Raw genomic sequence first — 27,189 nt, 5'->3', positions numbered from 1 at the left:
GATCCCTGTCCCAGAGACTTCCTATGCTCTAGAACAAGATTCCAATCTACATTAGGCAGAGCTCCCCGCTAACCCTCTTCAAGAGAAACCTTGATGAGTGGATGGGAAACAGAAAGTTTACCCCAGGGATCACTTCAATGGCTCTGCTGGACAGAGGCACAGGGAACATAATCTAAGGAGGTGGCGAAAGCAAACACATTCTGGCTAGACCTATAAATGCCTTCGGGCAGATAGCCTAGTACCTACCTATGAACAGAATGTGGCACACTTGAGAGACGCGATAAATCCTAAATTCCGAGGCAGAAGTATTGTACGTCAACCGCATTGTATCCATTATGCCCAAACAAACCAAATCATTGTTATTTTTTTGTACTTCTACATAATTGGATTAACGCTAAGATAAAAAAAAATACATACAAAAATGTTGAGCTTTAGCATAATTATTTACAAACAATATTTCTGTCGGTATAAAAAGAAAGCGTTCTCTTTTCATCACACCTTACGCAGTAGTTTATAATATACGTAACGTGAACGCTTATTTACTACGTATCTGTCGTATGTAGATTTTTCTCTTGTATATGCTACGCTTCGTTTATGAGTGGACACAAGTCGCGGGGAAAATAATAGATGCAGCTTTGCAATATTGTTATTGGACATGACTAGCGCGAATTTGTCCACGTGATTATCTGTTTGGCGCGAATTTTTTTTTACATCTCTCAGAAGCAGGGAACTTTAGTTGCCGGTTTATTTGCAGTGGAGTTTATTATTCTCTTTTTGGTTTACAAAGATGGATATTGTAGAATCTGCCACGGGACAGCAAGTTAAGGATGAATTAGCAGAGAAATGCCAGAAATTATTCCAGGAATTTTTAGAAGAGTAAGTACTGTAGCAAACGTAATAAGTGTCGACTTGGACTGGCTGTCATTTTGTGGCACTGTCGGGTTTCGTTTCTGATAACGGTGGTTATTTTTGTCCGTTTTTTAGTAGATGTCTTGTAATTCCGGATTGTAATGAGGCTGGCGTATACTGTAGCCGTTTTGAAGACTGAGGAAAATTATGCGCGAAACGATCGCTGTTTTAGGTGCTTTTTTGCTGTATTAAGATCCCCCAAACTGTGCAACAGGTTTTCTAGGTATATAGCTGCTATCAAAAGCTTGTTAGGTGGATTGTGAGAAGTACCATGATCTGCATGCACTGATGATGCAGACTCATTTTGCACCTCCATGTTTTAAGATTTGTTTTCCCGATTCGATTGTATGTTTAGTGAACCAACCTGGCTCGTGGGTATTGCGTATGGCAATCGGCAAAAAGATATGTGCTGAGGTATGTATAGGTCGGGACTGCAGTTTGTATATTGAAACGTTGTTTTCGTATTGCAAGATGAGTGAGTGCGATCTGTTGCTGTAAATGCAGTGGATGTGCATCTGTTACTACTTTTCTCCACTTTTATGTAGAGTACTATTAACTAGTACTTATGCGGAATCCACCGATAGTAAGTGTGCCCCAGCCCATTGCTTATCGCAGAAGGGTGCTGGTACTTTGTGGTATAGGTGACGGTTGCGAACGTTTGCATGGTGTTTAAGTCTATGGACCGTACTAGTGTTGTGTTTACTCTTTAACTATAGTAGTTGTCGGGTACTGTGTCTGTATGGTATAAATAACATTACAGAAGTCTGCATAGCGTATGTCCGTGTGAAGTATACACGGACTGAAACGGGTATATCAAGCAAAAAAGCCAATATGGACTCTAACTGTGGTACAACACTGATCGCATGTAACGTATTGGCATTATAGAGCAGTACCTCCCCGGTTGGTCTGCGCAGAAGTGGGTGTGGTTTGTGTGATTGACATATGAAAATAGCCGCGATGTTGTATGCAAATTTATTTATTTGGTATGCTTGCCGGGAAAGTCCGACTGTCTGGGGCGGAGCCCATTTTCAGCGGTGACCGGGTTGAAACTGTCCAGTCAGTTGTCTTTGGAATGTGTGAGGAAATTGTAGCGCGAAGAGGCTTTGCATTGTATTAGCCACCAGATGTGCAATAGGAAGCGCCGCCCAAGATCTAGGAGCAGGATGACGTTATAGTGTAGTCATAAATAAAAATTTTGCTGTGTTTGTTTGCTTGGATGATGGGGATAAGCAAGTACATACCGCGGACATCTTAGCTCAATGTAAGGAAATTCACTAAAAGTCACTGGGCATCTCAGCCGAGAATGCAACTCCGAACCTCTTGCTGTGAGGTACAATTGCGCCACACAGTGTTGCATTGTTGACTCTCGTGTGGATTTTATAATGACACCATGCATACATTGGCATTTGCTTAATAGATATTGAAATCACTTTTGTGCACAGTGTGAAGAGTGGTACAGAAGGGTGAAGGCTGCCAGCCTAGCCAGATAGAATTATCTACAAAATTCTGTAGTTTACATTCATATTTAAAAATGACAGTCTTGTTGTCTTAAATGTAAAGAAATGCTGTTACATGTAAAGAAATGCTGTTACATGTGGAACTGGAAATAAATGTGACAGTGTACTCTACTGACCAAAGTAAATAATGTGGTGACCCTTTGAAGTAGACAGTGGTGCCAAAAAGTCTAGATGAAGAAATTCTTTCTATTGTTTTAACCAAGAGATCTGAATTTGTTCATCTTCCTATTCGTCACTGATGGGCTCTGTTCCGAGCCCTCGGAACAGAGTCTGCCTAATACCAAGCTCGCATACACCAAAAACTCTCGAGGTAAGCTGCTACCTACAATGCCATTCTCCCAATTACCTCCGATCTCGTTTGCCGCACAGCGATATAGCAGCATTTCACTGAGCTCTCCAGCTAAGTATTGTATTTTTCAATTTTTGCAGTAATTTGTAAGTTTTTCTCAAACTTCTATATTTCTTGTTTTCTTAACTAGCTTTACCCATGGTTATTCTCTTTCTTACCCTTGTTGGTAATCTCCCTTCCTTACCCTTGTCGTATTCTTAATACCATTGTTGGTATTTTCTTATTTTTTTCTCTCTTTGGATTGGTTACTCGTTTTTTGTTTTTGGTATGTCTGAAAAGAAAGGGACTTCAGGGTTTAAGCTTTTGATATTGTGATGACTTCCACATCGGCTCCGACTACTGCTTCGTTTCCGACCCTACCTTATTGCCTGCCATTAGCACGGCACAGACATCCCCTGTCTACATTCCAAGATTGGTACCGACGACTCCATCGGAGCCGATGGTGACCTCCACCCAAGCTTTCACTTCGGTTCAAAGCCCTTTTTCTGCACCGATAGTTCCACTTTTGTCCGTCTTGGAAACTAATCCTCGGTGCCGACTTTTACTATGTCTCTGACCCAGTGTTTCCCATCATTGGATCCTTTTGCTGGACACGTCCTTAGCCCCTTTTTGGACTGACCTGACTCCCCCCTCAGGGGTGTCGGTAAGGCCTACCAGGAGTCTATCTGAATCGGATGTGGTGCGCCTATTTGATCGGCTGCTGACAGCTAGGGAGTTTACAAATTTTCCTCAAACCCACCCCACTCCAGGCTTTGTGTTGTTGCCCCTGCGACTCCCACATATTTTCCTCCATTGGACTCTTCACTTCTGAGGCCCATAGCACCGACGTCTACGGGGGGGGGGTCCTCTCCATGGCGCCAACAGTTATCTTATCTGAGGCCCCTTTGGGTTTTGGTTCCATTGGAACCATCCCTTCCTCAATCTCATACTTGGGGAGTGGAGCCCTCAGCTCCGACAACGGTTCCAGTTGTTTCATCGGCTCCGTCTCCGGGGGTGACTTCTGCCCTGGTTTTGCTTGAGGCTCCGTCCCTGGGGGCGGGCTGCATGGAGCAGAATGTGTCCCCAGTTCTGAGATTGTCTTCCTTGGTTCCGGGCCTGCCTTCCAGGAGATGGAGAGGGTGCTTGGGTTCGGGAAGTGCTCCTCCAACATTGGATCCCCCCCCTCCCCGCTCCTTAAGAGTGCAAGCCTCAGGAAACCCCTGTACAGGCTAACCTCCTTTCTGAGTCTTCAGATGCTCCCACTGAAGAACCTCCTCAGAAACGGATGTGTAAGAGGAAACACATGGAATCCCCGGAGGAGTCCCTCACTGAAGATACAGATTATGATGATGGGTTCCCATGGTCACCCCTTGATGTCTCCTTTGGAGACATCCTGGAAATTTTGAGGCAGACGAGCAACTGGAAGCCCTCCAACCCTTCCTTGGAGGAGTCCATATTCCTGCAGGCCTTCCGCTCTTGGACCTCTACTTCTTGGGTTATCCCACTTCCGATGACCTAGTCAAGCTCTCTGAATTACTTGGCACATTTTACGAGGCTCCAAAGAGATCTCATATCTGAACTCTGTGGGGCCCTCGTGGGTCAAGTTTCAGACTGGGCACGTGATAAGTTGCTTCCCAACTTGCTACACCAGAGTCGATTTGACCTTACGGACTCTTTCAAGTCTTCCTTTTTAAATGCCCCTATCGAACTGTCTGCTTTGTTCGGTTCTAATGTGAAAGACACATTGGCCATGTATGAGCAGGACGGAAAAACCTTGTCTGCCATTGGCCTACGTTTTTCCAAACCTCAGCACTCTTTCTCCAGGAACCAGAGGGGTGGAATGATGTGGCACAAAAAAAAATCTCAAGGCCCTTTCCGTAGTGCACGTGGCGAGGACTCCCCCAGAGGCAGAGGGGGTTCCAATAATGGAAGACTCCCCTTTCGGGGCAGAGGGGATCCCCAAAATCAGGGTTCCAGGCTGTCTTTCTCCAGACAGCCTTAGCGCTCCTGAAGCGCTACCGGATTGCTTTCTTCTGGAAGTAGTCAGGGCTCATTTCTCTCTGCACCAAGCTGCCTGGCGCTCTATTACAAACTATCAGTGGGTGCAGAGAATAATTTCCAGAGGTTATAACACCCCCCTAATCTCTTACCCAAGACCTCCAAAATCCCTTCCTGATGTTCCACCCAGTCAAAGGGAAGAGGCAGCTTCAGAAATAAGAAAGCTGTCAAAAACGACAAGGCCCCCCCCCCCCCAGACCAGTGCATATCCGGTTTTTACTCAAGATTACTTTTGGTGCCAAAAAAGACCGGGGACTGGAGGCCCACTTTGGATCGATCTCAGCCAGCTAAACAGATCAGTAGTTCAGACCAAGTTCTGCATGGTCACGATTCAAACCATTCTCCCATTTCTTCGGGAGGGTGTGTGGACATGCTCGATAGACCTCCGGGATTCATATTATCACATCAAAATGGATAAACGCTCCAGTAGTCTCCTTCACTTCTGGCTGAGAGCCAATCATTGCCATTTCATAGCCCTGCCATTCAGTCTCTCAATGGCCCCCCAGAGTGTTCACGAAATGCCTAGCATTGGTGACAGCTCATCTAGAGACCTCCAAGGATTCCATGTGTTTCTGTATCTAGACTATTAGCTCCTCTCCGCCCCCACCAAACGCCTACTGGTCAGGGCCCTCCTACACCCTAGCACTGGCGGAGTTCCTAGGCATCACAGTTCACTGGGAAAAATCCAACCTTCATCCCACCCAACAACTGGAATTTATAGGAGCGGTTTTCAACACTCAAACAAGCCAAGTCTCTCATCCTCCTCACAGACTTCTGAGATTAGTTACCTTCCTTTGACAGAGTATCACTTGTACTTGTATCTACAAGGGATGCTCTTCAGGCTAACAAGACTGCCTATGAGACTACTAGAATGGCTCCTTTTGTCCCAGTGGATATGCACTCTCCACCCCCTGAATGCACAGATGCTCATCACCAACTCCTGCGAGAAAGATCTCTGGTGGATGAGACCAGATGAAAATCTTTGGTGCCACCCCTTCCATCCTGGGAAAGACGGTCCAAGGCATGTGGTCCAACCTAGAGTCAGCTTGCATATCAATGTCTTAGAGTTAAGAGTGGTGCTGTTTGCGTTGCAGGCACTTCATCTGCTCTGTGATAATTTGGCATTGGGCAATGGCTTCCTGGGAGCTCCACTGTACAGGCTGAGCAGGTGCATCCTCTGTCCAAATGTGACTGCAGAAATATTCAGCCGTTGGGGCCAACCTTGTTGTGATCTTTTTGCCTCCCCCTCAAACAAAAAATACAATGGCTACTTTGCCCACTTCCCCCACACAGGGAGTCGCAGAGAGACGCTTTGACTCATGATTGGCCCATGGGTCTCCTCTAGGCTTATCCTCAGATACCCTTATTTTTAAGGAAAGCTATTCGGTTGAGAAGCAAGGTGATCCTCGTTGTTCCTTTCTGGGCTTGTCGTGTGGTTTCCCTTCCCCCGACTTCATCTGTTACAACCTCTGTGGATCCTGGACACTCGTTGGGACCTAATATCTCGCCCACAAGGACTGACTCCCCAAAATCTATCCACTCTCAAGCTGACAGTTTGGTTTCTCCACTTCTGTTAGTTGCCAGGCAGGATACCCTCTCCTCTTCTGTCCAGAATAATAATCTGGCCTCCCAAATATTATTCTGCCTCCCATAAACAATCCACCAGAAAACTCTACAGAGACAAGTGGAAAATATTCGCTATCTGGTCGAGTAATCAGATGCTAGACCCCTTTTCAACTCCTACAGCCACCATTCTTCACTATCTCTCTGAGTTGTTTGACAATGGGGCATCAGCCTCTACTGTTCAAGTCCATTTAGCAGCTATTTCCATAATTTGTTCAGATGGCATCCCTCTTATCTCCACCCAACTCTGCAAGACCTTTCTCAAGGGAGTTTTCCATAGTAGACCTCTTATCAGACAGCCTGTAGAGACATGGAATCTGTTCCTCCCTTTTGAGCTTGCTGCGACGTGATCTAAAATTCCTGTCATGGAAGTCTTTGTTTTTGGTGGCGGTCACATCAGCCAGACGGATATCTGAGTTACAAGCCTTATGCATCAAGAGGCCATATCTAATCTTCTATAAGGACAGAGTATCCTTTCGTACTAACCCATCTTTTCTCCCCAAAGTGGTTTCCGACTTCTCTATTAACCAGTCCATTGAACTCCCTGTATTCTTCCCAAGCTACTCCAAACGAAGGGGAATACTGCCTTCATTCATTGTACATAGAGAACCAAGTCCTGTAGACTAAGTCTAAGATTACTGTACCAAGTCACTCTAATAAGCCTGGACTGTTTGGTCACATGTACCAATTGGGTAATAATGCACAGTAAGACACCCTTTTTAAGGGCATTTGAGTAGCTGATAATTATTAGCTGGGTGGCAGGGTACTACCGCATAGTCTGGATAAAAGGGGCACAGCTGGAGAACCTATGCCATCCTTCCCTAGAAGCATCTGTGTGGTTGTATAAACTCTTATCTCAAAGTGTGTGTGTCAGCTACTTGGGCAGGGGCGCAAAGCACTGGTTGGACAGTGGGTGCTGGAGACTTTAGCTTGCCCAGCTAGGCTGAGATCTGGACCCTATAGCTGTGCCAGTGGGGAGTCTTATTGGGGACCTGGAGAGCAAGGGAGCGACCAGCCCCAGACTGACTGTGATCTGTGTGCTTTTAAGGGACATTGCACTTTACTTGTGTGTATTTATTGTTTCCTCCTATATGAGATGGCCTACCTGGTGATAGTGGTGAGGATTGAGGCTCCTTGATTGCTGGGCCAGGGCATGGGCATCACACGTGGGTTATGTTGGAGATGTGTTATTACTTTGCCTCTGTCCACATTTTACAGAGCCAACAGGCCACTTAGGGTTAGGGATAGCCCTAGCAATGTAAAATGTGGACAGAGGTAAAGTAATAACTTCCATCTTCGGTGGAACCCAGATAGGTCTTTCTTAATGGACAGTTTACAGTAAGTTACTAAACCATATCGGGATAAATTGGAGACAGGTGAGATGAATGCATGTTTCGAAACAACTTTCTGTCTTAATGCATAAATCTGTTATTAATAAACAGCTTAACACTGTACACCGCGTCTTCCATTAGTAGTTCCAGTGCTGTTTCTTTACCGTTATTGAATTGTATTGCCGCCTTGAGCTAATGTAAGGAATACCTGACGAATGTTCATGAGGCCTGTGAAGATATTTCCATAATTCCATAAATTCCATATTTCCATAAAATTCATTCATTATTTAAACGTGTCACTGGGTGGAGGGCAGAGTTTAGGCAAGGCTGATACCTAAGGTTACCAGCTGTCCCTCTTTGGGCAGTTTTGTCCTGCTACAGAATGGCAAATGTCCTGAGATTTCAAGACGAATTATTTGCTAGGTTTTCTTTAATAGTTGCATAAAACGGTTTTGTATCTGACGCACGTAAATATTATATGAAATGCCATAAGCAGCTCAAATGCTACAAGAATAATCTTTTTTATTTGGGCAAAAAACAGTGAAGTTCTGTTCTTTGCACTGGTCGTGAGCATGTCTGTCCTGCAAGATTGCACATTTCTACTAAAATGTTCCACTTTGGGAATTTGAAAAGGTGGCAACCCTATTGCTACTTTGCATCAGGAGTTGTACTATTCTACAACAACGCTAGTATAGTAATAATAGAGTTCCAAATTTCTCCTCCCCAATAAGCAAATTAATTAACATTCTATACATGTTGGTATGGCATGCAAAGAATGGAAATTACTGCATGTTTGCTTAGGCCCCTGTTAGACAGGGATCTGGGGAAGTAAATAGTCTGGGAAGAAATAGCCAGGGAATTGTTATGGCTAGGCTTGTATAGGCCCTACGGCCAATAGCCCTAGTACCAACTTATGAACCTATAAGATAGTTGGATGGTTGTGGAAGTGGGCATAGTAACGTGCACACATGCACAGTAGCTTCCATCCCGCAGTTTCGAAACAGGAGTGCATGTGCTCAACAGACCAGTTGAATGGTAAACCCGTGTGGCTGACTTTTGCATGGCATTATTGCATCATACGGTTGAGACTTGGCTTTTGGGGCAGGCAGCTGCTCACTCCCCTCCTGTTACACATTTTAAGTGTAATCTTCCAGGCAAAGAAGCCAGGCTTCATATTCCTAGACACTACCCCAGTTGCAGTAGAACTGCTGAAGGTTACTATAAATGACAGACCAAGTATGATGCCCACATACCTGGCCAAAAAAATGCTGTATAGAGGCAAAAAATTCCTTGCTGCATCCACTAGAGCCACTCTTGACACTGTATAGTGTCTGTTGCCTGGTTCTCTCCTAATGATTAACATTCAGGCAACCCTAAAATCATAACTGTCTTTTGCCTGGCTATAAGTAAAGTTTTCTACTACTGCCACCCAAAATGTCACCTTCAGTCATCCTACAAAAATCTGCTTGACATCCAAGCCTTACAAAAACTATGGCCAGTCTGTACTTGCATTGTGTGGGGCAATAGTTTAAGGTCTTGACCTCATAAACTCAAAATATGGGGGTTGACTCTTATCTTGGGTCATTGGCTAGGCTTAAAATGGCCCTTCGTGGTGGTTAGCCTAGTGTTCACCATATGTAGCAAATGTCTGGAATGTTATCCCAGCACAGATTAGGGCATTACATAACATTCGTTCACTTAAGCTCAAAGTTGTTCCTCTCAGATTTTTGACATTGCACACGCTGCTTTCTTGACTAAGTTTCAGCTCCTACTTAATACCTATGACCACTGCAACTCTCCTGTCACCCATATCTACCCCACTTATTACCACTAACAAATTATTTCCAACTCTTCCCTCTTTTACTCTCCTCCTGCTTCAGAACTGTATTCCATTCTGACAGTTGCTTTGTGAGTAATAAACTCTGGCACTTATAACATGTCATAATTGTATTAAAAGTTCTGCTGATCTATGTATTTACACTATTTTGTAATATGATGTCAATTTTCACCTATGTATTTTCTGTTTGATCTCCCTGGGCCTCAATTGAAAATGGATAAAATTATCCAATTGGACATTCCCAGATCACAAATGTCATTAAGCAAAAGTCCCAGTTGAGGTCAGCAGATTTTGGGCTTCCTGTACACACATGCAGATGCACCCACTGAAGTCTATGGATGCAGCTAATCCATACTAATATCTTGACATCACTAGGCACAAAGGTGGACACATCTTTGATAGAAAGATATGAAATCACAAAAGTTTTAGCAAATAAGGAATAAAGAAGATGAAACTGAAACTGAAGGAACATGCATTGCTGTGTTATATGTATTGTCACGGTGTACAAGGTATCGTGTAAAGACTGTAATGCAAACGGTCCACACTTCTCCAGCAAAAGCACTGTGCTATCTGACTACTGTTGAGATTTTAATGCAAAAAGAAATGCAAAAGCAGATCACACCGTTCATACAGCAATATATTTTTTATTTGTATTGATTTGAAAATGGCACTTAAAGGAAGCTCCTCCAACTACTATGTTTACTGATCATAAAGCACTGGGAAGTAGAGAACTTGCTCTCGTACTGTTCATAGGTAGGTACTAGGCTATTGACCTAAGGCCTATATAAGCCTAGCCAAAAAGGTACCCTGGCTTTCACCACCCAAGAAAATGATATTCCTGTGCCCCTGTTGAGCAGAGCCACAGGATCCCCGGGGTGAATTTCCTATTTCCCATCCAATCATCAAGATTTTGACAGGAATCTATCCCTCCTGTACGTTCTGTTTATTGTGATGACTAGGTTTAGGTCCCTAGAGCTTGTAGCTCGGACGGATTGGGATTTCTTTAAGTGGAGCATGTCCAACAGCTCTGGGTTTGACCTAATTTTGTATGTTGGGCAGAGATCACCTCTGAGTAGTGCGATATGCAACAGAGTAAAGCTGGAGTTTTTTTAAGACTGTTTGCGTAGGGCATCTGTTTGAGGTCGATAATCCTCTTTGTGAGGTATTTCTGTGGCCTTTCCAGTTGTAGATGTCTTGTGAGGTACGTACCAAAAGGGGCATTGTACTGTATAATAGGTCTAATGAGTGACTAGTAGAGGGGAACAATGACTCTTTTTTTCCTGGATGAGAAACGTTTTGTGATGGTGCGTCATCCACTGAGGATTTCCTGACTGCTGTGGCGATATGATTATCAAAGGAGAGACTACTGTCCACGTGTCCAAGGTCTCATCATAGTTTCGGTGTTAAGTAGACTACCACCTATGTGGTAGTTCATGGGCACAAGAGTTTTCATTTGTAGTCATCTGTGAACTTCATTAGCCAATGACCTTCTCTGTTAGCCTGTACTTCAGAGACGTAGATACAAAACAGAGGACCCAGGACTGAACACTGTGGTACTCTACTTGTTACTGGTCTGCTACTTTCACAGTGTGGGTTCTGTCAGTGAGCCAGTTGGCCACCCACCTTATGACATAGAGATTTATACCTTTGTTTTGTGAAATTCCAGAGTGGGGGGATGGTGTTGAAAGCCTTTGCGAGATCTAGATAGGCTGTGTGAACCACTTTACCCTTGTCTACAGCTTTGGTGACTTCAAAGAAGTCTATCAGGTTTAGGAGACATGATCTGCCTTTTACAAACCCGAACTGGGTGGGGTCCAGAGTTTGGAGATTACCAATGTCTTTGTAAGTTCCATGATGATTCGTTCCATGGCCTTGCAGACCAGGCTCATCAGGCTAATGGGGTGGTAGTTCCTGGGGTCCGTGGTGGCTCCCCCTTTAACCGTCGCTGTGCGCCATTCAGTGGGCACAAAGCCTGAGGTGAGGCTATGATTGAACATGGTACTAGGGTGTGGTGCAGTTGTCCGGTCCATGGATGCTTTGTTTTTTGCTTTGGAGTGTGTGGCTTTTTACCTGTGCAGTCGTGATTACAGGAACTTTGCATTCTTCCAGTATAGAGATAGGTTCAGTGCTAACTTGACCCCCCTAAAGGGCCAGTCTGCCAGGATGTTGGCAATATCCGTTTGTTCTGTATATTTAGTGCCATTGTGCTGTAACTCGGAGCAGATCTGAGTGTTGCCATTGAGATTCTCAACATAGCTATAGAATGCTTTGTGGTTGTCTTTAGAATCCATGGCAATTTTGTTTTCGTAACTAGCTTTGGAGGATTTTGAGGGATCTCAGCTTCTTATGGAAGCTGACCAGGGAGTTCCTCCAGTCATGGGATAGTTTCTTTCTTCTGTTGTAGAGTTTGTTTATGTCAGGGAACCACCAGATTGGCTTCCTTTTTTGGAGGATAGCATCTTGGTTCTTTTAGGGATAGCACAATCGATGCACTTGTGTATGTACTTACAAAGTGCATTTGTGTAGGATTCAGCAGTCGTACCTCTATTGTCCATTTGCATGAGTGTTGTGAAGTTTGGGGTGTGAATGTCTAGGGTGATTAGCTTGTGGTCTGATCTGACCAGCAAAGAATTGACCTTTGGTGTGGAACACTGGTCACCCATGTTGGTAATGACCAGGTCTAGGATATTGCTGCCCCTGGTGGGGGTGTGGGTAAGTTGATCCAAGGCAGTGGAATTTATGAATTCCAGAAAACGTAGAAAAAGAAAAAAGCAAAAGTTGGTACATGGGTAGTTTTCCCAGTTAATGGTGGGGTAGTTGAAATTGGCCATTATTAGGGTGCCTGGTTGTACCTGAATATTTTCCAGTGTATCAAGAAATGAGGAGTGGGAATCCTGGGGCATGGTGGGGGATCTGTAGCAAGCTACAATTTGGATTGCGGTTTTCTCCAGAGTTAGTTGCACTTGGATAATCTCGGGTGCATTACGCTGAGCAACTAGCCTGGAGGTGTGGATATCCTTAATGAATATGGACACGCCTCTGCCTTTAGTGTTTCGGTCCAGGTTAAGTGGCCGAAAGGTGTGGTATGAATTATAGCCTTGTAGGGGTGCTCTCTGGAGCCTTGAAACCAGGTCTCTGTCACTGCACAGATGTCAATGTTCTCCATTTTAAGGAGTGCCTTGAGTGAGTGCTTTTTTCAGGTTTAGACTTGTAGCATTACCCTCAGATTTTGCTTGCTTGTAGCTGTTACAGTGGTGAATTTGTCATTTGACCCTTGCCTAAAAAAGGCACTATATGGGTGGCAAGAGCCTTAGCCAGTATCTGGAATTCCAAGGGTGACTGGTGCAGGCCATCTCTGGCAAAGCATCGTGGTCTGTCGATCATGTCATCCCAGGCAGACAGATATGGATCCCCTTAGAATGACACCAGAAGCTTAGCCAATGGTTGAAGTCCATTTTGTTCTTGTTCTGTTATGATTTACTCACTTCTGTTATGGATTTAAAGCATTTAATTTCACACAGCAAGTGCTTACATTTCAATCTGTTAACAGCCATTACACAGAGGAAGGGGGTAGTTGTCCCCTTCAGCATATGCTACAATTTTTAAAGTTAACACTGCATGACAGGTAATTTTGTGCAAAGAAGTGCAATCTGGGTAAAGTGTTTGCCTACAATGACAAAAGTTCTGTACGAGTGTTTACTTTCCTATACTTTAACGCTTCCTGAAGCACCTGCTTTTATCAACAAATTTAATGAACAATGTGTAGTATGTTTTATTAAATGTGTAATGTGCTCGACGCTAGACAAGATTATATGTATACAGCATCGGGCAGCGCCATTTAAACTATTCCCGGCTCCACAAAGTCTGCTCTTCACTTTTTTCCCTTAGAACTGTTCTAAATCTCAAAGCAAGCACTCTATTTTCATTCTAAAGCCCTGCAGTTGCTCTTATAAGTAATCTTATAAGTAAGCACTAATAAATTAAAGCACTACACCCTCTTATACTCCCTTTAAGTACTTGGCTCCCTATTGGTCCTTTTTGATCAGTCAAAAAGTAGATCCTTATACTATTCTGGCATGTCCAAAAGTCAGTTTTGTATTTGCTCTCCAGTCCAGCTGGTGAATCTGGGAATCTTGAGGCAATGTTACAACTGCCTTATGTACACAGACCACCCTCTCCTCCTCCCAACAAGCTCAAATATATGTGAGAGATGCAACTATATAGCCAAACTGGAGGCTGAGCTGTCTCAACCCCATACTGGCGCAGTCCATCAGGAGGAGAAGGTAACCACAGATCCAGTCACACACACACCCATCGCAACAGAAAACCAAACACATAAAAACACAAAAACATACTCTGAGGCTCTAAATAAAAATCTGCCCAAGCAGCAGAGACCTCCAAAGCAGACCTCCAAGAAACTGCTACCCTACAACAATACCCACGTATCACATAGTTCACAAAGTCAGCGTGCCACACCGTCACAGCCCTTAAGGCTAAACAACACACCTAATACACTTGTAATAGGTGACTCTATTGTCAGACACACTGACGTCCCCCTCACCAGGCTGAACAAGGAGAAGGTCACTGTAAGCTGCCTGTCAGGTGCCAGGGTCCGCCACATAACACAAGCACTCGGGTCACTCCAAAGCAAGTACAAATATGACTCCGTCATTGTCCATGCTGGTGTGAATGACCTGAGACGTACCTCCCTGGACTACATGAAAATAGACATAGAGGAGCTCTCTGATCATGTAGCCCAGGCTGGTATGACCCTGACCTTGAGTACCATCTTACCCTCACCAAGAATGATGCCACAGTATAAAGACAAAATGATCAATTTTAACAATTGGCTAAAGTATTGGTGTCATTTAAAGGGGAACCAGTGTCTGTCAGCCTGGGATGACATGCTCGACAAGCCATGTTGCTGTCACCCCTGGGCTTTCGAATACTGGCTAAGGCTCTTGCCACCCCCATAGTGCCTTTTTTAGGCAAGGCTCAAAAGACAAACCCACCTCCACAAAGAAAAAGAAACTAAGGGTAATGCTGCTCAACGCCAGAAGTCTAAACCTCAAGATGCATGCACTCGAGGCTCTCCTCAGTATGGAGACTTATCGATATCTGTGCAGTAACAGAAACCTGGTTCAAGGCTCCCGAGATCACCCCAGCACTACCAGGTTATACCTCATACCATGCTTTTTGGCCCCAAAACTTGGACCGAACCACAAAATGAGGGGGAGTATCCATATTCATCAGATACCCACACCTCCAGGTTAGTGGCACTGCATGAAGCATCAGAGATCATCCACGTGCAACTAACAGTGGGCAGAACTGCCTTTCAGTTTGTAGCCTGCTACAGACCTCCCTCCCAAACTCAGGAACCCCACTCTGCTTTCCTGAGAACACTGGAGAATATGAAGGTCTCTCCAGACACCATTATATTGGGTGACTTCAACTACCCAAACATAGACTGGGAGCACTACTCAAGCCCCAACACCCTCGCCCAACGGTTCCTATAATTTATAAACTCAAATGCTATGGAACAACTGGTCACCACTCCCACAAGAGGGGAAAACATATTGGACCTGATCATCACCAACATGGGGACTCTGTTCCATACCAGAGATATACCCCTCATTGGTAAGATCTGACCATAAATTAATCTCACTGGACATCCATATCCTGTCTCCATCCCCAGCCAAGGAAACCGTGGTGAACTTCTCAAAAGCAAACTTTACACTTCTCAAAACTGAGGTGGAATCCTTCATAGCCCCCGGGCCAGTGGAAAATACGGTCCAAACCGCAGAATCCTTTACAAACGCTTTCTATGGACACCTACAGGAATGCATGGATCGTGCTATCCCAAATAAAACCAAGACTCATTTCTCCAAAGGCAGGAGACCTGTCTGGTGGACCCCAGCCATAAATAAGCTATACAACAGAAGGAGGAAGCTACTACATGATGGAGCAAAATCCCAAAAAGGGAAGGCATCTCTGATAAGTACTAGCAAGAAACTACGATCCCTCATAAAATCATCTAAGGCCAGCTTTGAAAGAAAAAGTGCACAAGATACTAAAGATAATCACAATGCCTTCTTGAGTTATGTCAGGAACCTGGGTGGCAACTCCCAGATATGCCCTGAGTTGGTTCAAAATGACAAAAAATACACTGAACCCACAGACATTGCCAACATCCTGGCAGGCAGGTTCAGTGCAAACCTCTCCCCCCAAAGAGCAAATGTCTATCCCAACAGAGTGTAGCCTCCCTGACATCCCATATGCACAGGTGAGAGCTGCCCTCTCCAAAGCAAAAAAACACAGCATCAATGGGGACCGGACGGTGTCCCGGGCTGTGTCTTTACACTAACTCCAAGAAGAACTGAACCCTCCCATAAAATCACTGTTGAATCTCAGCCTTACTACAGGATATGTACCCAAGGAATGGCGTACAGCAACAATGGTCCCACTCCACCAAGGTGGTGCCACAACGGACCCCGGAAACTATCTGTATATATTTCTCGGAGGTACAGGCCAACCTGGAAGGACTGTGGCTGACCAGGTTCGTAGATGACTGCAAACTAGGTGCCATAATCGACTCTCCAGCCGACACGGGCATCCTACAAAAGGGCCTCATAGAAACAGACAGCTGGTGCCAGAGCCATGGCCTCAAGCTAAATGCCAAAAAGTGTATAGTCATCCCCTTTGGCAAAAACAAAGTGCCCACAAATTACCACATAGGTGGTAATCCATTTAAGTACGGAAGAAGTAATTGGGGACCTGGGGACCTAAGTTGATGGCAATCTCTCATTTGAAAACCACGTGGCCAAAGTGGTTAGAAAAACATTTTATATAGCCCACCTAATCATGAAGGGATTCACATCTAGGTCAGGGGAGGTCATCATGCCTCTTTACTCATCCCTTATCAGGCCCATAACTGAGTACAAGGTACCTTACCAGACACCTGCAGCAAATGGAAAGACCCCAAAAGTACCTCACCAAGAGGATCAAAGGGCTCAAACAGATGCCATATGCTGCCCGGTTAAAGAAACTCTAGCTCTACTCAGTGGCATACCGCCTGCTCAGAGGTGATCTGTGCCTGACGTATAAAGCCATGTCCAACCCAGAATTAATGGACATGCTGCACCTCAGAAAATCCAAATCCCATCGAGCTATGCGCTCGAGACTTGAACCTCAGCACTGAAATAAAAAGGACATGCTGGAGGGACAGATTCATAACCCAGAGGCTCCCTTCACTCTGGAATAAAATCCCAGTCCAGGTTAGGCAGAGTCCCTCATTTCCTCTCTTCAAGAGGAATCTTGATGCGTGGATGGGAGATCTTGGGTTTACCCAGGGTATCACTTCTGTGTCACCGTTGGACAGAGGCACAGTATACTAACCTCAAAAAAGGGCATAGCAAAATTCATTTAAAATGGATGGTGAAAGCCAAGCACACTCTGGCTAGGCTTATAAATACCCTAGGGCAGATAGCCAAGTATGAACCTATAAGCCTGACTAGCCTGGTCTGCAAAGCTATGGAGCGTATCCTCATTAAACTCATAAACAAAGACATTGGGAACCTCCAAACACTGGATCCTACCCAATTCTGCTTTAAGGGCAGATCTTGCCTCTTGAACCTGGTCGACTTCTTTGAAACAGTCACCAAGGCTCATAGATGGAAGGAAGGTATTCCACACAACCTACCTGGACCTCGCAAAAGCCTTCGACACAATACCCCACTCGGGCATCATAATTAAGCTCACCAGCTTAAATATCAACCCCTATGTCACAAGATGGGTTGCAAACTGGCTCAGGGATAGAACCACATGGTCAGAATTGCAGGTGCCATGTCAGACTCTAAACCAGTTACAAGTGGCGTCCCACAAGGCTCAGTCCTGGGACCTCTTTTGTTCAGTATATATTTCTCTGAGGTACAGGCTAACCTGGGAGGACTATGGCTGACCAAGTTCGCAGATGACTGCAAACTGGGTGCCATAATCGACTCACCGACTGACACAAGCATCCTCCAAAAGGGTCTCTCAGAGACTGATAACTGGTGCCAGAGCCATGGCCTAAAGCTAAATGCCAAAAAGTGCATAGTCATCCCCTTTGAGAAAAGTGCCCACAAATTACCACATAGGTGGTAATCCATTAAGTACGGAAGAAGTAATTGGGGATTTGGGGACCCAAGTAGATAGCAATCTCTCCTTTGACAATCACGTTGCCAAAGTGGTTAGAAAGACCTTCTATATAGCCCACCTTATCACGAAAGGGTTCGCATCTAGATCGAGAGGTCATTGTGCCCCTCTACTCATCAGGCCCATAACTGAATACAATGCCCCATTTGGTATGTACCTTACCCGACACCTGCAGCAACTGGAAAGACCCCAAAAGTACCTCACCAAGAGGATCAAGGGACTCTACCAGATGCCCTATGCAGTTAGGCTAAAACTCCAGCTTTACTCAGTTGCTTACCACCTACTCAGAGGCGATCTGTGCCTGACGTATAAAGCCATATCCAACCTAGAATTAATGGGCATGCTCCACCTCAGGAAATTCAAATCCCTTAGAGCTACACGCTCCAGGGACTTAAACCTCAGCACAGAAATAAATAGGACATGCTGGAGGGACAGATTCATATTCCAGAGGTTCCCCCTCCTTCTGGAACAAAATCCCAATCCATGTTAGGCAGAGTCCCTCAATGACCCTCTTCAAGAGAAATCTTGATGAGTGGATGGGAGATCATAGGTTTACCCCTGGGATCTCTTCTGTGACCCTACTAGACACAGGCACAGTAAATTAACCTCAAAAGGGCTATCTTCTCTGACCTACTATACAGAGGCACAGTCAACTAATCTAAAAGGGTGGAGAATGCCAAACACACTCTGGCTAGGCTTATAAATGCCCTAGGGCAGGTATCCTAGTATCAACCTATGGGCAACACCAATGAAATGTCCGATGCAGTTGTTTAATGCAAGTGTGCTAAATGTTAGCTGTAGGATTATACATATGTAATGCATTTCATCAAAATGTATAGCAGCACTAATGAATGTAGCAGTACATTGGCTGAGACTAGCCTGCTGTTATCAAGGCGGTTAATAAAGGATCATTCATAAGGTCCCCACCTAAAATGCACAAAAAAATAGTGGTTACTCTTGCACAGTAGCTGTGCATAATGCAAACGAGTAAGTCACAGGATGAAAAAATGACTTGTCTGTAGTAAAATGGAAGTTTAATGAATGCACAAACAAAATTAACACTTGTAATTTTTACAAGAAATCTGGGACTGTATAAAGCATTTGATGTTTATGCAACTAGGCTTAGACATGAAACTTTGGGCTGAATTTAGATATTTCTGTGGCTTGCTAATGAGAACTCTGCAACTTACCTATAGGAAGTGCAAAGAAAACAAATTGAGAAAACTGACTGAAGGTCCACAGAGTACAAAAAAATCTTTAGCGAACAAACTAATGTAGACCACCACAATACTTCGATAAAACACTAATTTAATATGACACGGCAAAATTCAACAAGCAGTTTTTAACGCAGATAAGTGCTTTCGGGCTCTGCCCTTCAGATGAAATAAAAGCTATCTTAGTCGCATTTAAATACTTAATTCAAAACAGTTTCCAACCAATCAAAATTTATACTGCACCTTCCTATCTTTGAGGGTGGGTTTCATAGGAACAAATTCATTTAGTCCTGGTGTCCTATGGGCTAAAAGCTCAATTATCCACTTTGCTTCTTCTCTCTGTGGCATCTACTAAGCTACCCTTTCTTATACTAGGAAATACATTTGCAATAGCTCTAAATCTAAACTGATGGTCATTATTTACTTCTATATGTTTATAAAGTGCATTGTGCATATTTCTGGTTCTTATGCATGAAAGATGTTGCAAAATTCTAACTTTAAACATATTTGTTTTTCCCACGTAAAATGCTTTGCATTGCTGACACTCTGCTAAATAAATTATATTCTTTGTTCTACAATTGGCTTTTGCTTTAAAATAAGATAATTTCCCTGTTACTGGATGCTTAAAAACAATCTCTTTATTAATACAGTGACATGCCTTGCATAGCCCACATGGTTTTGTACCTACTTGACAAATGGAACTTTTCTTGTGGTTACTCTTTTCTTGTGTTAAAATGTCTTTCAGATTTTTATTTCTTCTAAATCCAAATTTGGGTTCTATCCCTACTATTTCTTTTATTTTATCATCAGATAAAAGTATATGCCAATTTTTCTTGATAATGTCACATACACCATGTATATTACTACTATATGTGAATGTCATTCTATTAAATGCAAATTTATGGCCATGTTGCTCTTCTGATGAAATTGTCTTAAATGAAGATATGGATTTTCTATGTACATCACCCTGACTTAATTCACGTACTATTAACCTCTCATTGTAACCTCTATTTTTAAAAATATGTTCCATATTCATAGATTCTTTCTCAAAATCACTATCTTTAGTACAAAGCCTATGTTTAAAGTTAAAATTTTGCAACATCTTTCATGCATAAGAACCAGAAATATGCACAATGCACTTTATAAACATATAGAAGTAAATAATGACCATCAGTTTAGATTTAGAGTTATTGCAAATGTATTTCCTAGTATAAGAAAGGGTAGCTTAGTAGATGCCACTGAGAGAGAAGAAGCAAAGCGGATAATTGAGCTTTTTGCCCATAGGAAACCAGGACTAAATGAATTTGTTCCTATGAAACCCGCCCTCAAAGATAGGAGGGTGCAATATAAATTTTGATTGGTTGGAAACTGTTTTGAATTGGGTATTTTAAATAAATGTGAATAAGATTGCTTTTATTTCATCTGAAGAAGGGCAGAGCCCGAAAGCGCTTATCTGCGTTAAAAACTGCTTGTTGAATTTTGCCGTGTCATATTAAATTAGTGTTTTATCGAAGGATTGTGGTGGCCTACATTGGTTTGTTCGCTACCTATAGGAAGTGAGTGAGTTATTTATGGAAAAGGGATAATGCTGTAAAAAAAACAAACGGCAGTAAGTATGCTTGGTGCAAAGGGAAAATGTGTTCTTTCATTTGACAGTGTTAATGAAAGGTATACCCTGGCCTCTAACCCTGACTTGCTGGAGAGAGAAGTATGTATCCCAGAGGCTACCTTGTCTAGGGAACTGGCTCCCCATCCGTGTGAAGCAGAGTTCCTCCCTAACCCAATTCAAATGCAACTTGGGCAATTGGATGGGAAACTGGAAATTCATCCCAGGTTTGACACCTATGTCTCTAATGGAAACAGGCAGCATGTAAATGGTTCATCTCCTAGGTCCATGCTCAACGGTATCAGAACTTGTCAGAGATTTGGGAAGCATGGCTAGGCTTAAAAAGGCCCTTGAGGTTAGTCTAGTAAACTCCTATGAACCTATAAATGTACTGCATCTTAATATGAACTAAGAAAGAGGAAGTGTATTTGACTTCACGTACCATTGTTTTATGTATGCTTGGTACTCTGAATTTTTTCAAGACTGTTCTGTGGTGGCCGCCTAATTGTTGGAATCCATGGTACTGGTGACCTTGATTGTTTCAGGGACAGCCTGTGCGCAGACTCATTTTCGGCACATAGCATTGCCCGTCTGTCTACGGGCATCCTTGGGTGCCCATTATCTGTTGTATCTCTAAGCCTTTGTTTAGTGGCCTTGAGTGTGTTCCTCCCTTCAGGGTGAGCAAACTGGCATTGGCTGCTTATTGCTAATGTCCCAGCTTTCCCAGCAACTAAGTTGCTATTCTGTCTTGGGTCAAAGTTGGCGTTTCATTCTTCTACTCTGAGCCAGCCATTCCCAAACTCAGTTGGTTTGCATTACTGGCGAGTAGTAGTTTTGGCTTGTATGTTTTTATATTGTTTCAGATACATCAGTGTTTTTTTACCTTTGATCAACAATGTCTTTCTAGGCAGTGTACTTTTTGTTTAATAGTGATGGGGGTTATGGTTCAGTTAAGAATACGTGAGTCACTACAGTTAAAAGAAATTTAGAAAGTGGGGCATAGATTGGATCTAGAAAGCATGGTGACAGTTTTGTCACATGGGTTGTTGGAAGTGAGAACTACAGGATTGCTAGTGCAATCAGTAATGCATGTACTGTTTCAGGATGAGCAAAAACTCTGATATGTGCAGACACTTCACATGCTAATTTTTTTAAAAGCACCAGCTGGAATGTACATGGGCTATGTAGAGGAAAACAGTAGCATGTCCAATCGGCGAAGACTCTGATTTTGAATTCATACTTGCTAGAAACTTTGGAACAGATTTACATCTACACTGTAATAAGCTTACCAGCATGGACTAAGAAGAATGGTTCACTAAAACTTATTTTGGTATGAGTTTCTTCCTTCTCAGCATAAAATTGCCATTCCACCATAAGGAGATCATTTTTAATTGATGGGAGGAGGGTGATATAAGCTGTCCCTTTTTTGATCATAGGAGGTTGCTAGGCTATTGGCCCCGAGGTCCTTATAAGCCTAACCAAGAGTTTAGCCCATGTTTAGACAAAATCTGCACTCGTTGTCTCTGTCCAGCAGGGACATAAGTGGAATCCCAGGTGTATATTTTCTGTTTCCCATCTAGTTATCCAGGTTGCACTTAGGGGTGTAAAGAGGTACTCTGCTTGATGGGGAGTGGGAGTCTGTTCCATAGATGGGGGAGTCTCTGGGACTCTAATCTACCCTGCCAACAAGTCTTGTTGGTGTCGCGGACCCGGTTGAAGCAGTGCGTGTGGGTTACCTGAATGGAGCTTGACTTGCGGATATGCAGCAGTCCCATCAAGGTTGGGTCCGTGATAGTCTTGTATGCCAGATAGAGGTCACCTCTGAGGAGCATCTGTGAAACTGAGTAGAGGGATAGGGCTTTAGCCTATCTGTGTATGGTAGATGTTTGAGGCCCTGGGTTCTCATGATGAGGAACCTCTGTGGTTTCTCCAGCTGCTGCATGTACTTTGCGAGGTACATGCAGAAAGGGGCATTGTACTCAATAATGGGCCTTATAAGGAAAGAATACAGAGATGTTATGACCTCCTTGTCCCTGGATGAGAGAACCTTACTTGTGAAGTGGGCCATGTAGAAGATTTTCTGTACAACGGAAGCAACGTGGTGGTCAAAAGATAAGTTGCCATCAACCTGGGTGCCCAAATGCTTCGTCTGATTGCGTGCTTAGGACATTGTTATTAATGTGATAATTTGTGCGGATGTCACTCTCCCCAAAGGGGGTGATGCATTTTTTGGTATTCAGCTTGAGGCCATGTTTCTGGCACCAGTCATTTTGTCTGAGTGAGACCCTCTTGGAGGATGTTCACATTACTAGGGGAATTTGATGACCATACCCAGCTTGCAGTCATCTGCAACCTTGGGCAGCCATAGCCCACTGATCTTGGCCTGCACCTCAAGTATATCCCAAATAAGAGGCACCAAGACCAAACCCTGGGGCACTCCGCTTATGAGTCTACTGCTTGAGGTGGCTTCCCCTATTTTGACTGTGGGTTCTCACTGAGCCAGTTTGCTTGCTACCCATCTGGTAATGTACGGATTGATGCTTAGTTGAGAGAGTTGATCAATTCTGCCTTAGTGGGGAATGGTGTCAAAGGCTTTGGCCAGGTCAAGGTAGGCAGTGTGCACACTCTTTCCCCTTGTCCATGGCTTTGGTGAGTCTCAAAGTCAACCAAGTTTAGCAGACATGACATCCCCCTTCATGAAGCCAAACTGTGGGATCAAGTGTTTGGATGTTCCCAATGTCCTTGTTAATGAGGTCCTTGATGATCTGTTCCATGGCCTTGCAGATCAGACTAGTTAGGCTGATGGGTCTATAATTTCCTGGATCGGTGGATTCTCCACCTTTGTGTAAAGGGATGGCGGTGGCTGTCTTCCACTCAGTTGGGATGAAGCCAGTACTCAGGCTTTGGTTGAATGGGGTGCCTAATGGTGCTGCAAATTCCTGCCCGAGTTCACTTAGGATGCAGCCTGGGATGTTAACGGGTCCCAAGGAGGCTGTATCTCTCGCCTTTGAGAGCGAGAAGGGATGACCTGTTCCCTACATAAAAGGGGAAGGAGCAGGTACTGAAGATGTCCTGATTTACTGATGGGGGGGGGGGGTTAAAGTTTTCAGTGAATCTGTCAGCCAGCAAATTTGCTATATCTACGGCATTTGTATATGTAGTGTCCTTGACCACCAGTTCTGAACGGATCTGAATGCATCCTTTTGAGGTTGCGGACATATGTGAAGAAGGCCTTGTCTCTGGTAGATGTGACAGTTTGGATTCTGTTTGCTTTGGAGGATTTCACTAGTGGTCTTTTATATGAGACACTCTTCTCTAAAGACAAAACTTTCTTCTGCTATAACAAAATTGCCAAGTTTGCTACCGGCTACAAATCCTCCACCCACCACTGCAATGCCCTTCTCAAACTAAATTGGCTAGAGCTTAATCATCTCTCCTACATTCGGCACACTCATGCCCACAAACTTATCCTCAGCCCCCCCCTGCATCTTCCTGATAGGCTCCTAAGATCCAATTACCAGAATCTGATTGAACTGAACAAGCCTGTCCGCCTGCAAGGCAAACATCTAAAATCATTCTCTAGCATGTCTCTGGAACTTCCTACCATCTTGTATTCGTACCACCCATGACCACTCTACCTTTAAGACCATGCTTTACTCATCTCGCATCCCGTTGGGAATGTTCCTGTTCCCATCCCACATAACTCCCATAGCATTGCACTTTATCTCACTCTCCCTCCCTCTCTCTTCCCATACCGCACACAAAGCTAAGACCCCTTCTAATCCACTTTCCCATTCTCTCTCTTCCAGTATCCCGTACTAAGTTCTCTACACTGCTTAACTTTTACTCTACTTCTGATTCTCCCCCCTTTTCTTAACTGCTACTTTAAACTCTACTTGTCCTACCTACCCTACCCATCTCTCATATTATACCTATATGAATCTCTTGTCTTTACTGTAATACCTTCATTGTACGAACAATGTATTGTATTTGTATTTATTTACTAATTTTTTCTTAAATATTGCTTTTTATAATTCCTATTTCACCTGTATTACTGTAGCATTTAATTGCATATGATTTTTGTAACATTGTATAATTGTCTTTATGGAGCCTTTCTTCCAAGGACTCCATTGAAAACGGGCTCTTCTTGGCCCAATGGATTATCCTGGTAAAATAAAATAAATATTTGCTTCTTCAGACCAAGGAGACGTTTCTTCCAACTGGGCACCTGCTCCTTGGGCAGCACTTTTTTCCTTTTGTTATACAGTTTATTGCAGATTTCCACCAGACAGGTTTACACTTCCTTGCAGAGGATGACTTGAGTCTGTTGGGTATTCCTGATTCCATGCATCTGTATAAATGCTCGTGTAGTGCTTTGGTGTAGTTTGCGATACTAGTTTTGGGGGGGGGGGTGCTGTGAAGCTGTTGATACCATCCCTCAGGAGGCTGTAATCATCATTGGAAAAGTTTTTTTGTCTGATCCTAGCTGGGGTGGGGGGGGGGTGGGGGAGATGGTGACTTTGAAATTGATCACTTTGTGGTTGGATCTTACCAGGGAGGCTGATACTATAGGGATGCTGCAGTGGTTACTCGTTGGTAAATACCAAATCCAAGATATCACTTCTTGTGGGAGTATCTACTAGCTGTTCCAAGGCACATGTAACACTTTCATATCACCACAGGGAGTTTTTAAATGGTGGTTTATAAGTAGTGAGAAAGGGGGTCATGGTTTTAGGTTGCAGCATTGCAAGATGTATAGAGGGTTGTCTTCAAGAAATAATGGCTCCCAAAAATCTATTTTGGATGGACAGAATCACCATATAAATGGACCTTGTGCCAATCGGTTTATCTTGGAGGCCCCAATATTTCAAGGAAAAGTCGTGCAGTTTTTCTTAAGAGTACAACTTTTGAATTTGAAAAATCAAGTAAGGATGTTTGTTTGGGGAAGGTACAGGAGAGTGGAATCTTCTTTCTTGCCCCCCCCCCCCCGGTAGTAGCTTTCCTTATTTGAAAGTGTTAATAATGACCAACAGAATCTTCAAGATGCAGATCACATGAAATCTCTCCTATATCTGTTTTTCACATTTTTTTTTTAAAGTTGTGTGATAATGGACTGATTGTGTAATCCCATTTAATTTATGGACTGGATGGTAGTCCCAGAATGCAACAATAATAGTGTGTGGCCACTGTACAGACCCAGGAAATGTGCCCTGCCTAGATGCCACTTCCTTGGAAGGAGGCATTTCAACTTCAGCTCTAGAAGCGCTTCCTCCATCTAATATGCAAGCAGTAATGCCCTCCCTCTGGAGTGGGAGTCAGGGGCATAATTTCCCTTATCTGGGGGAGGGCCCTTTGCCTGAATGGCCTCACTAAAAATCCCCTAGGCAGCTCGTTACTTTCCTGCAACACTCACCCTGGAGAACATTATATTGTTCATGAAATATTCTGTTAAACTATATATTAATAAAATATAGTTTAACACAAAGATGTAGACAGACTAGCCACTTTAATTTGGGGGGTTTGATTGTGATTGAACAAATAAGTACATAATTGAATATATTTTATTTCACTGTTGGTTATAGTGCAGGCTATAACTGCCCCGTTAGAAAAGTGCACACACAGTTGCAGACACTGTGTGTAGCTAAGATGTCTGTGTTTAAATGAATGAATCACTGTGTAAATAATGGGTACTGTGATATGATATAATGCTGTCAAGATGCTTACAAGTCACATTGGTACGTACACTGTTTTTGCCATTCAGTTATGTTCTAAACTGTAAATGCTCATTTTATTTTACTTGACACATTAAAAGTAAATGCATTTGGTTAGGTATATGGATTTTCTAGTGGTGCCAGTTTTGTGTTACTCATGTTGATGTTTGGATGGTTTGTAGATTTCAAAACACTGATGGAGAGGTGAAATACCTGCATGATGCTGAAGAACTAATTCGTCCTGAGAGAAACACACTGGTTGTTAGTTTTGTGGACATTGAACAGTATAACCAGCAGCTGGCTACTACCATACAAGAAGAGTTTTACAGGTAAATCTGTAGTAACTGTCTCTAATGTTTTCATTGACTCGCGTCACTTTCCCAGTGATATAAATGAAAGTGGAAGTTAGTTTGTGTTTGTTTTGTTTTGAGAAGAGGTTTAAATGAAACCTTTGGTGATCCACAAGGTGGTGGCTAGCAAGTGGAGAGGGTAATTGCATTGTTCACCCTTGCAGTACTTGTAATGTTTCATGTGTATTGTCATAAAAGGCTCAGTGGCTGGTAAATGGAGATTTGTTGCATTGTCCACTGCTGCAAGAATGATGGCATTGCGAGACTGTCGCAAAAAACATGATCTGTGTCTTAAACTTTGAAAGCTTTGCTCCTTCCCCCTTCCTGGATGTACAGACATCTGTCCATCAGCATATCAGTGGATTAAGACCAGAGAGGCATCCCTCAGCTTAATATTTAGTTAGTTCTTGACAAGAGTATAAATGCAGATCACACACTGCGCTAGCATTCATTAGTATGTTAGTTTGATAGGGTTCATAGGAGGTTACTAGGCTAGTGGCCCTAGAACCTTT

The 27,189-nt window shown here is 43.5% G+C and overlaps 1 protein-coding gene across 1 annotated transcript in view; it reads left to right on the top strand.

Moving 5' to 3' along the window:
* Positions 1–631: 631 nt before the first annotated feature.
* The window catches only part of MCM6 (minichromosome maintenance complex component 6), a gene marked incomplete in the record, with an annotated part of 261,103 nt that continues 234,545 nt past the window's right edge, over positions 632–27,189 (top strand). Inside the window, 2 exon segments of the mRNA XM_044074961.1 lie at positions 632–876; positions 26,510–26,656. Of these exon segments, the coding sequence (XP_043930896.1) occupies positions 788–876; positions 26,510–26,656 (236 nt within the window).

The sequence above is a fragment of the Protopterus annectens genome, chromosome 6.part0 (genome assembly GCF_019279795.1).
Source record: "Protopterus annectens isolate FY-2018-M chromosome 6.part0, PAN1.0, whole genome shotgun sequence".
Lineage (NCBI taxonomy): Eukaryota > Metazoa > Chordata > Ceratodontiformes > Protopteridae > Protopterus > Protopterus annectens.
The sequence above is the reverse complement of the archived record's forward strand: the minus strand, read 5'-3'. Positions and strand labels throughout refer to the sequence as shown.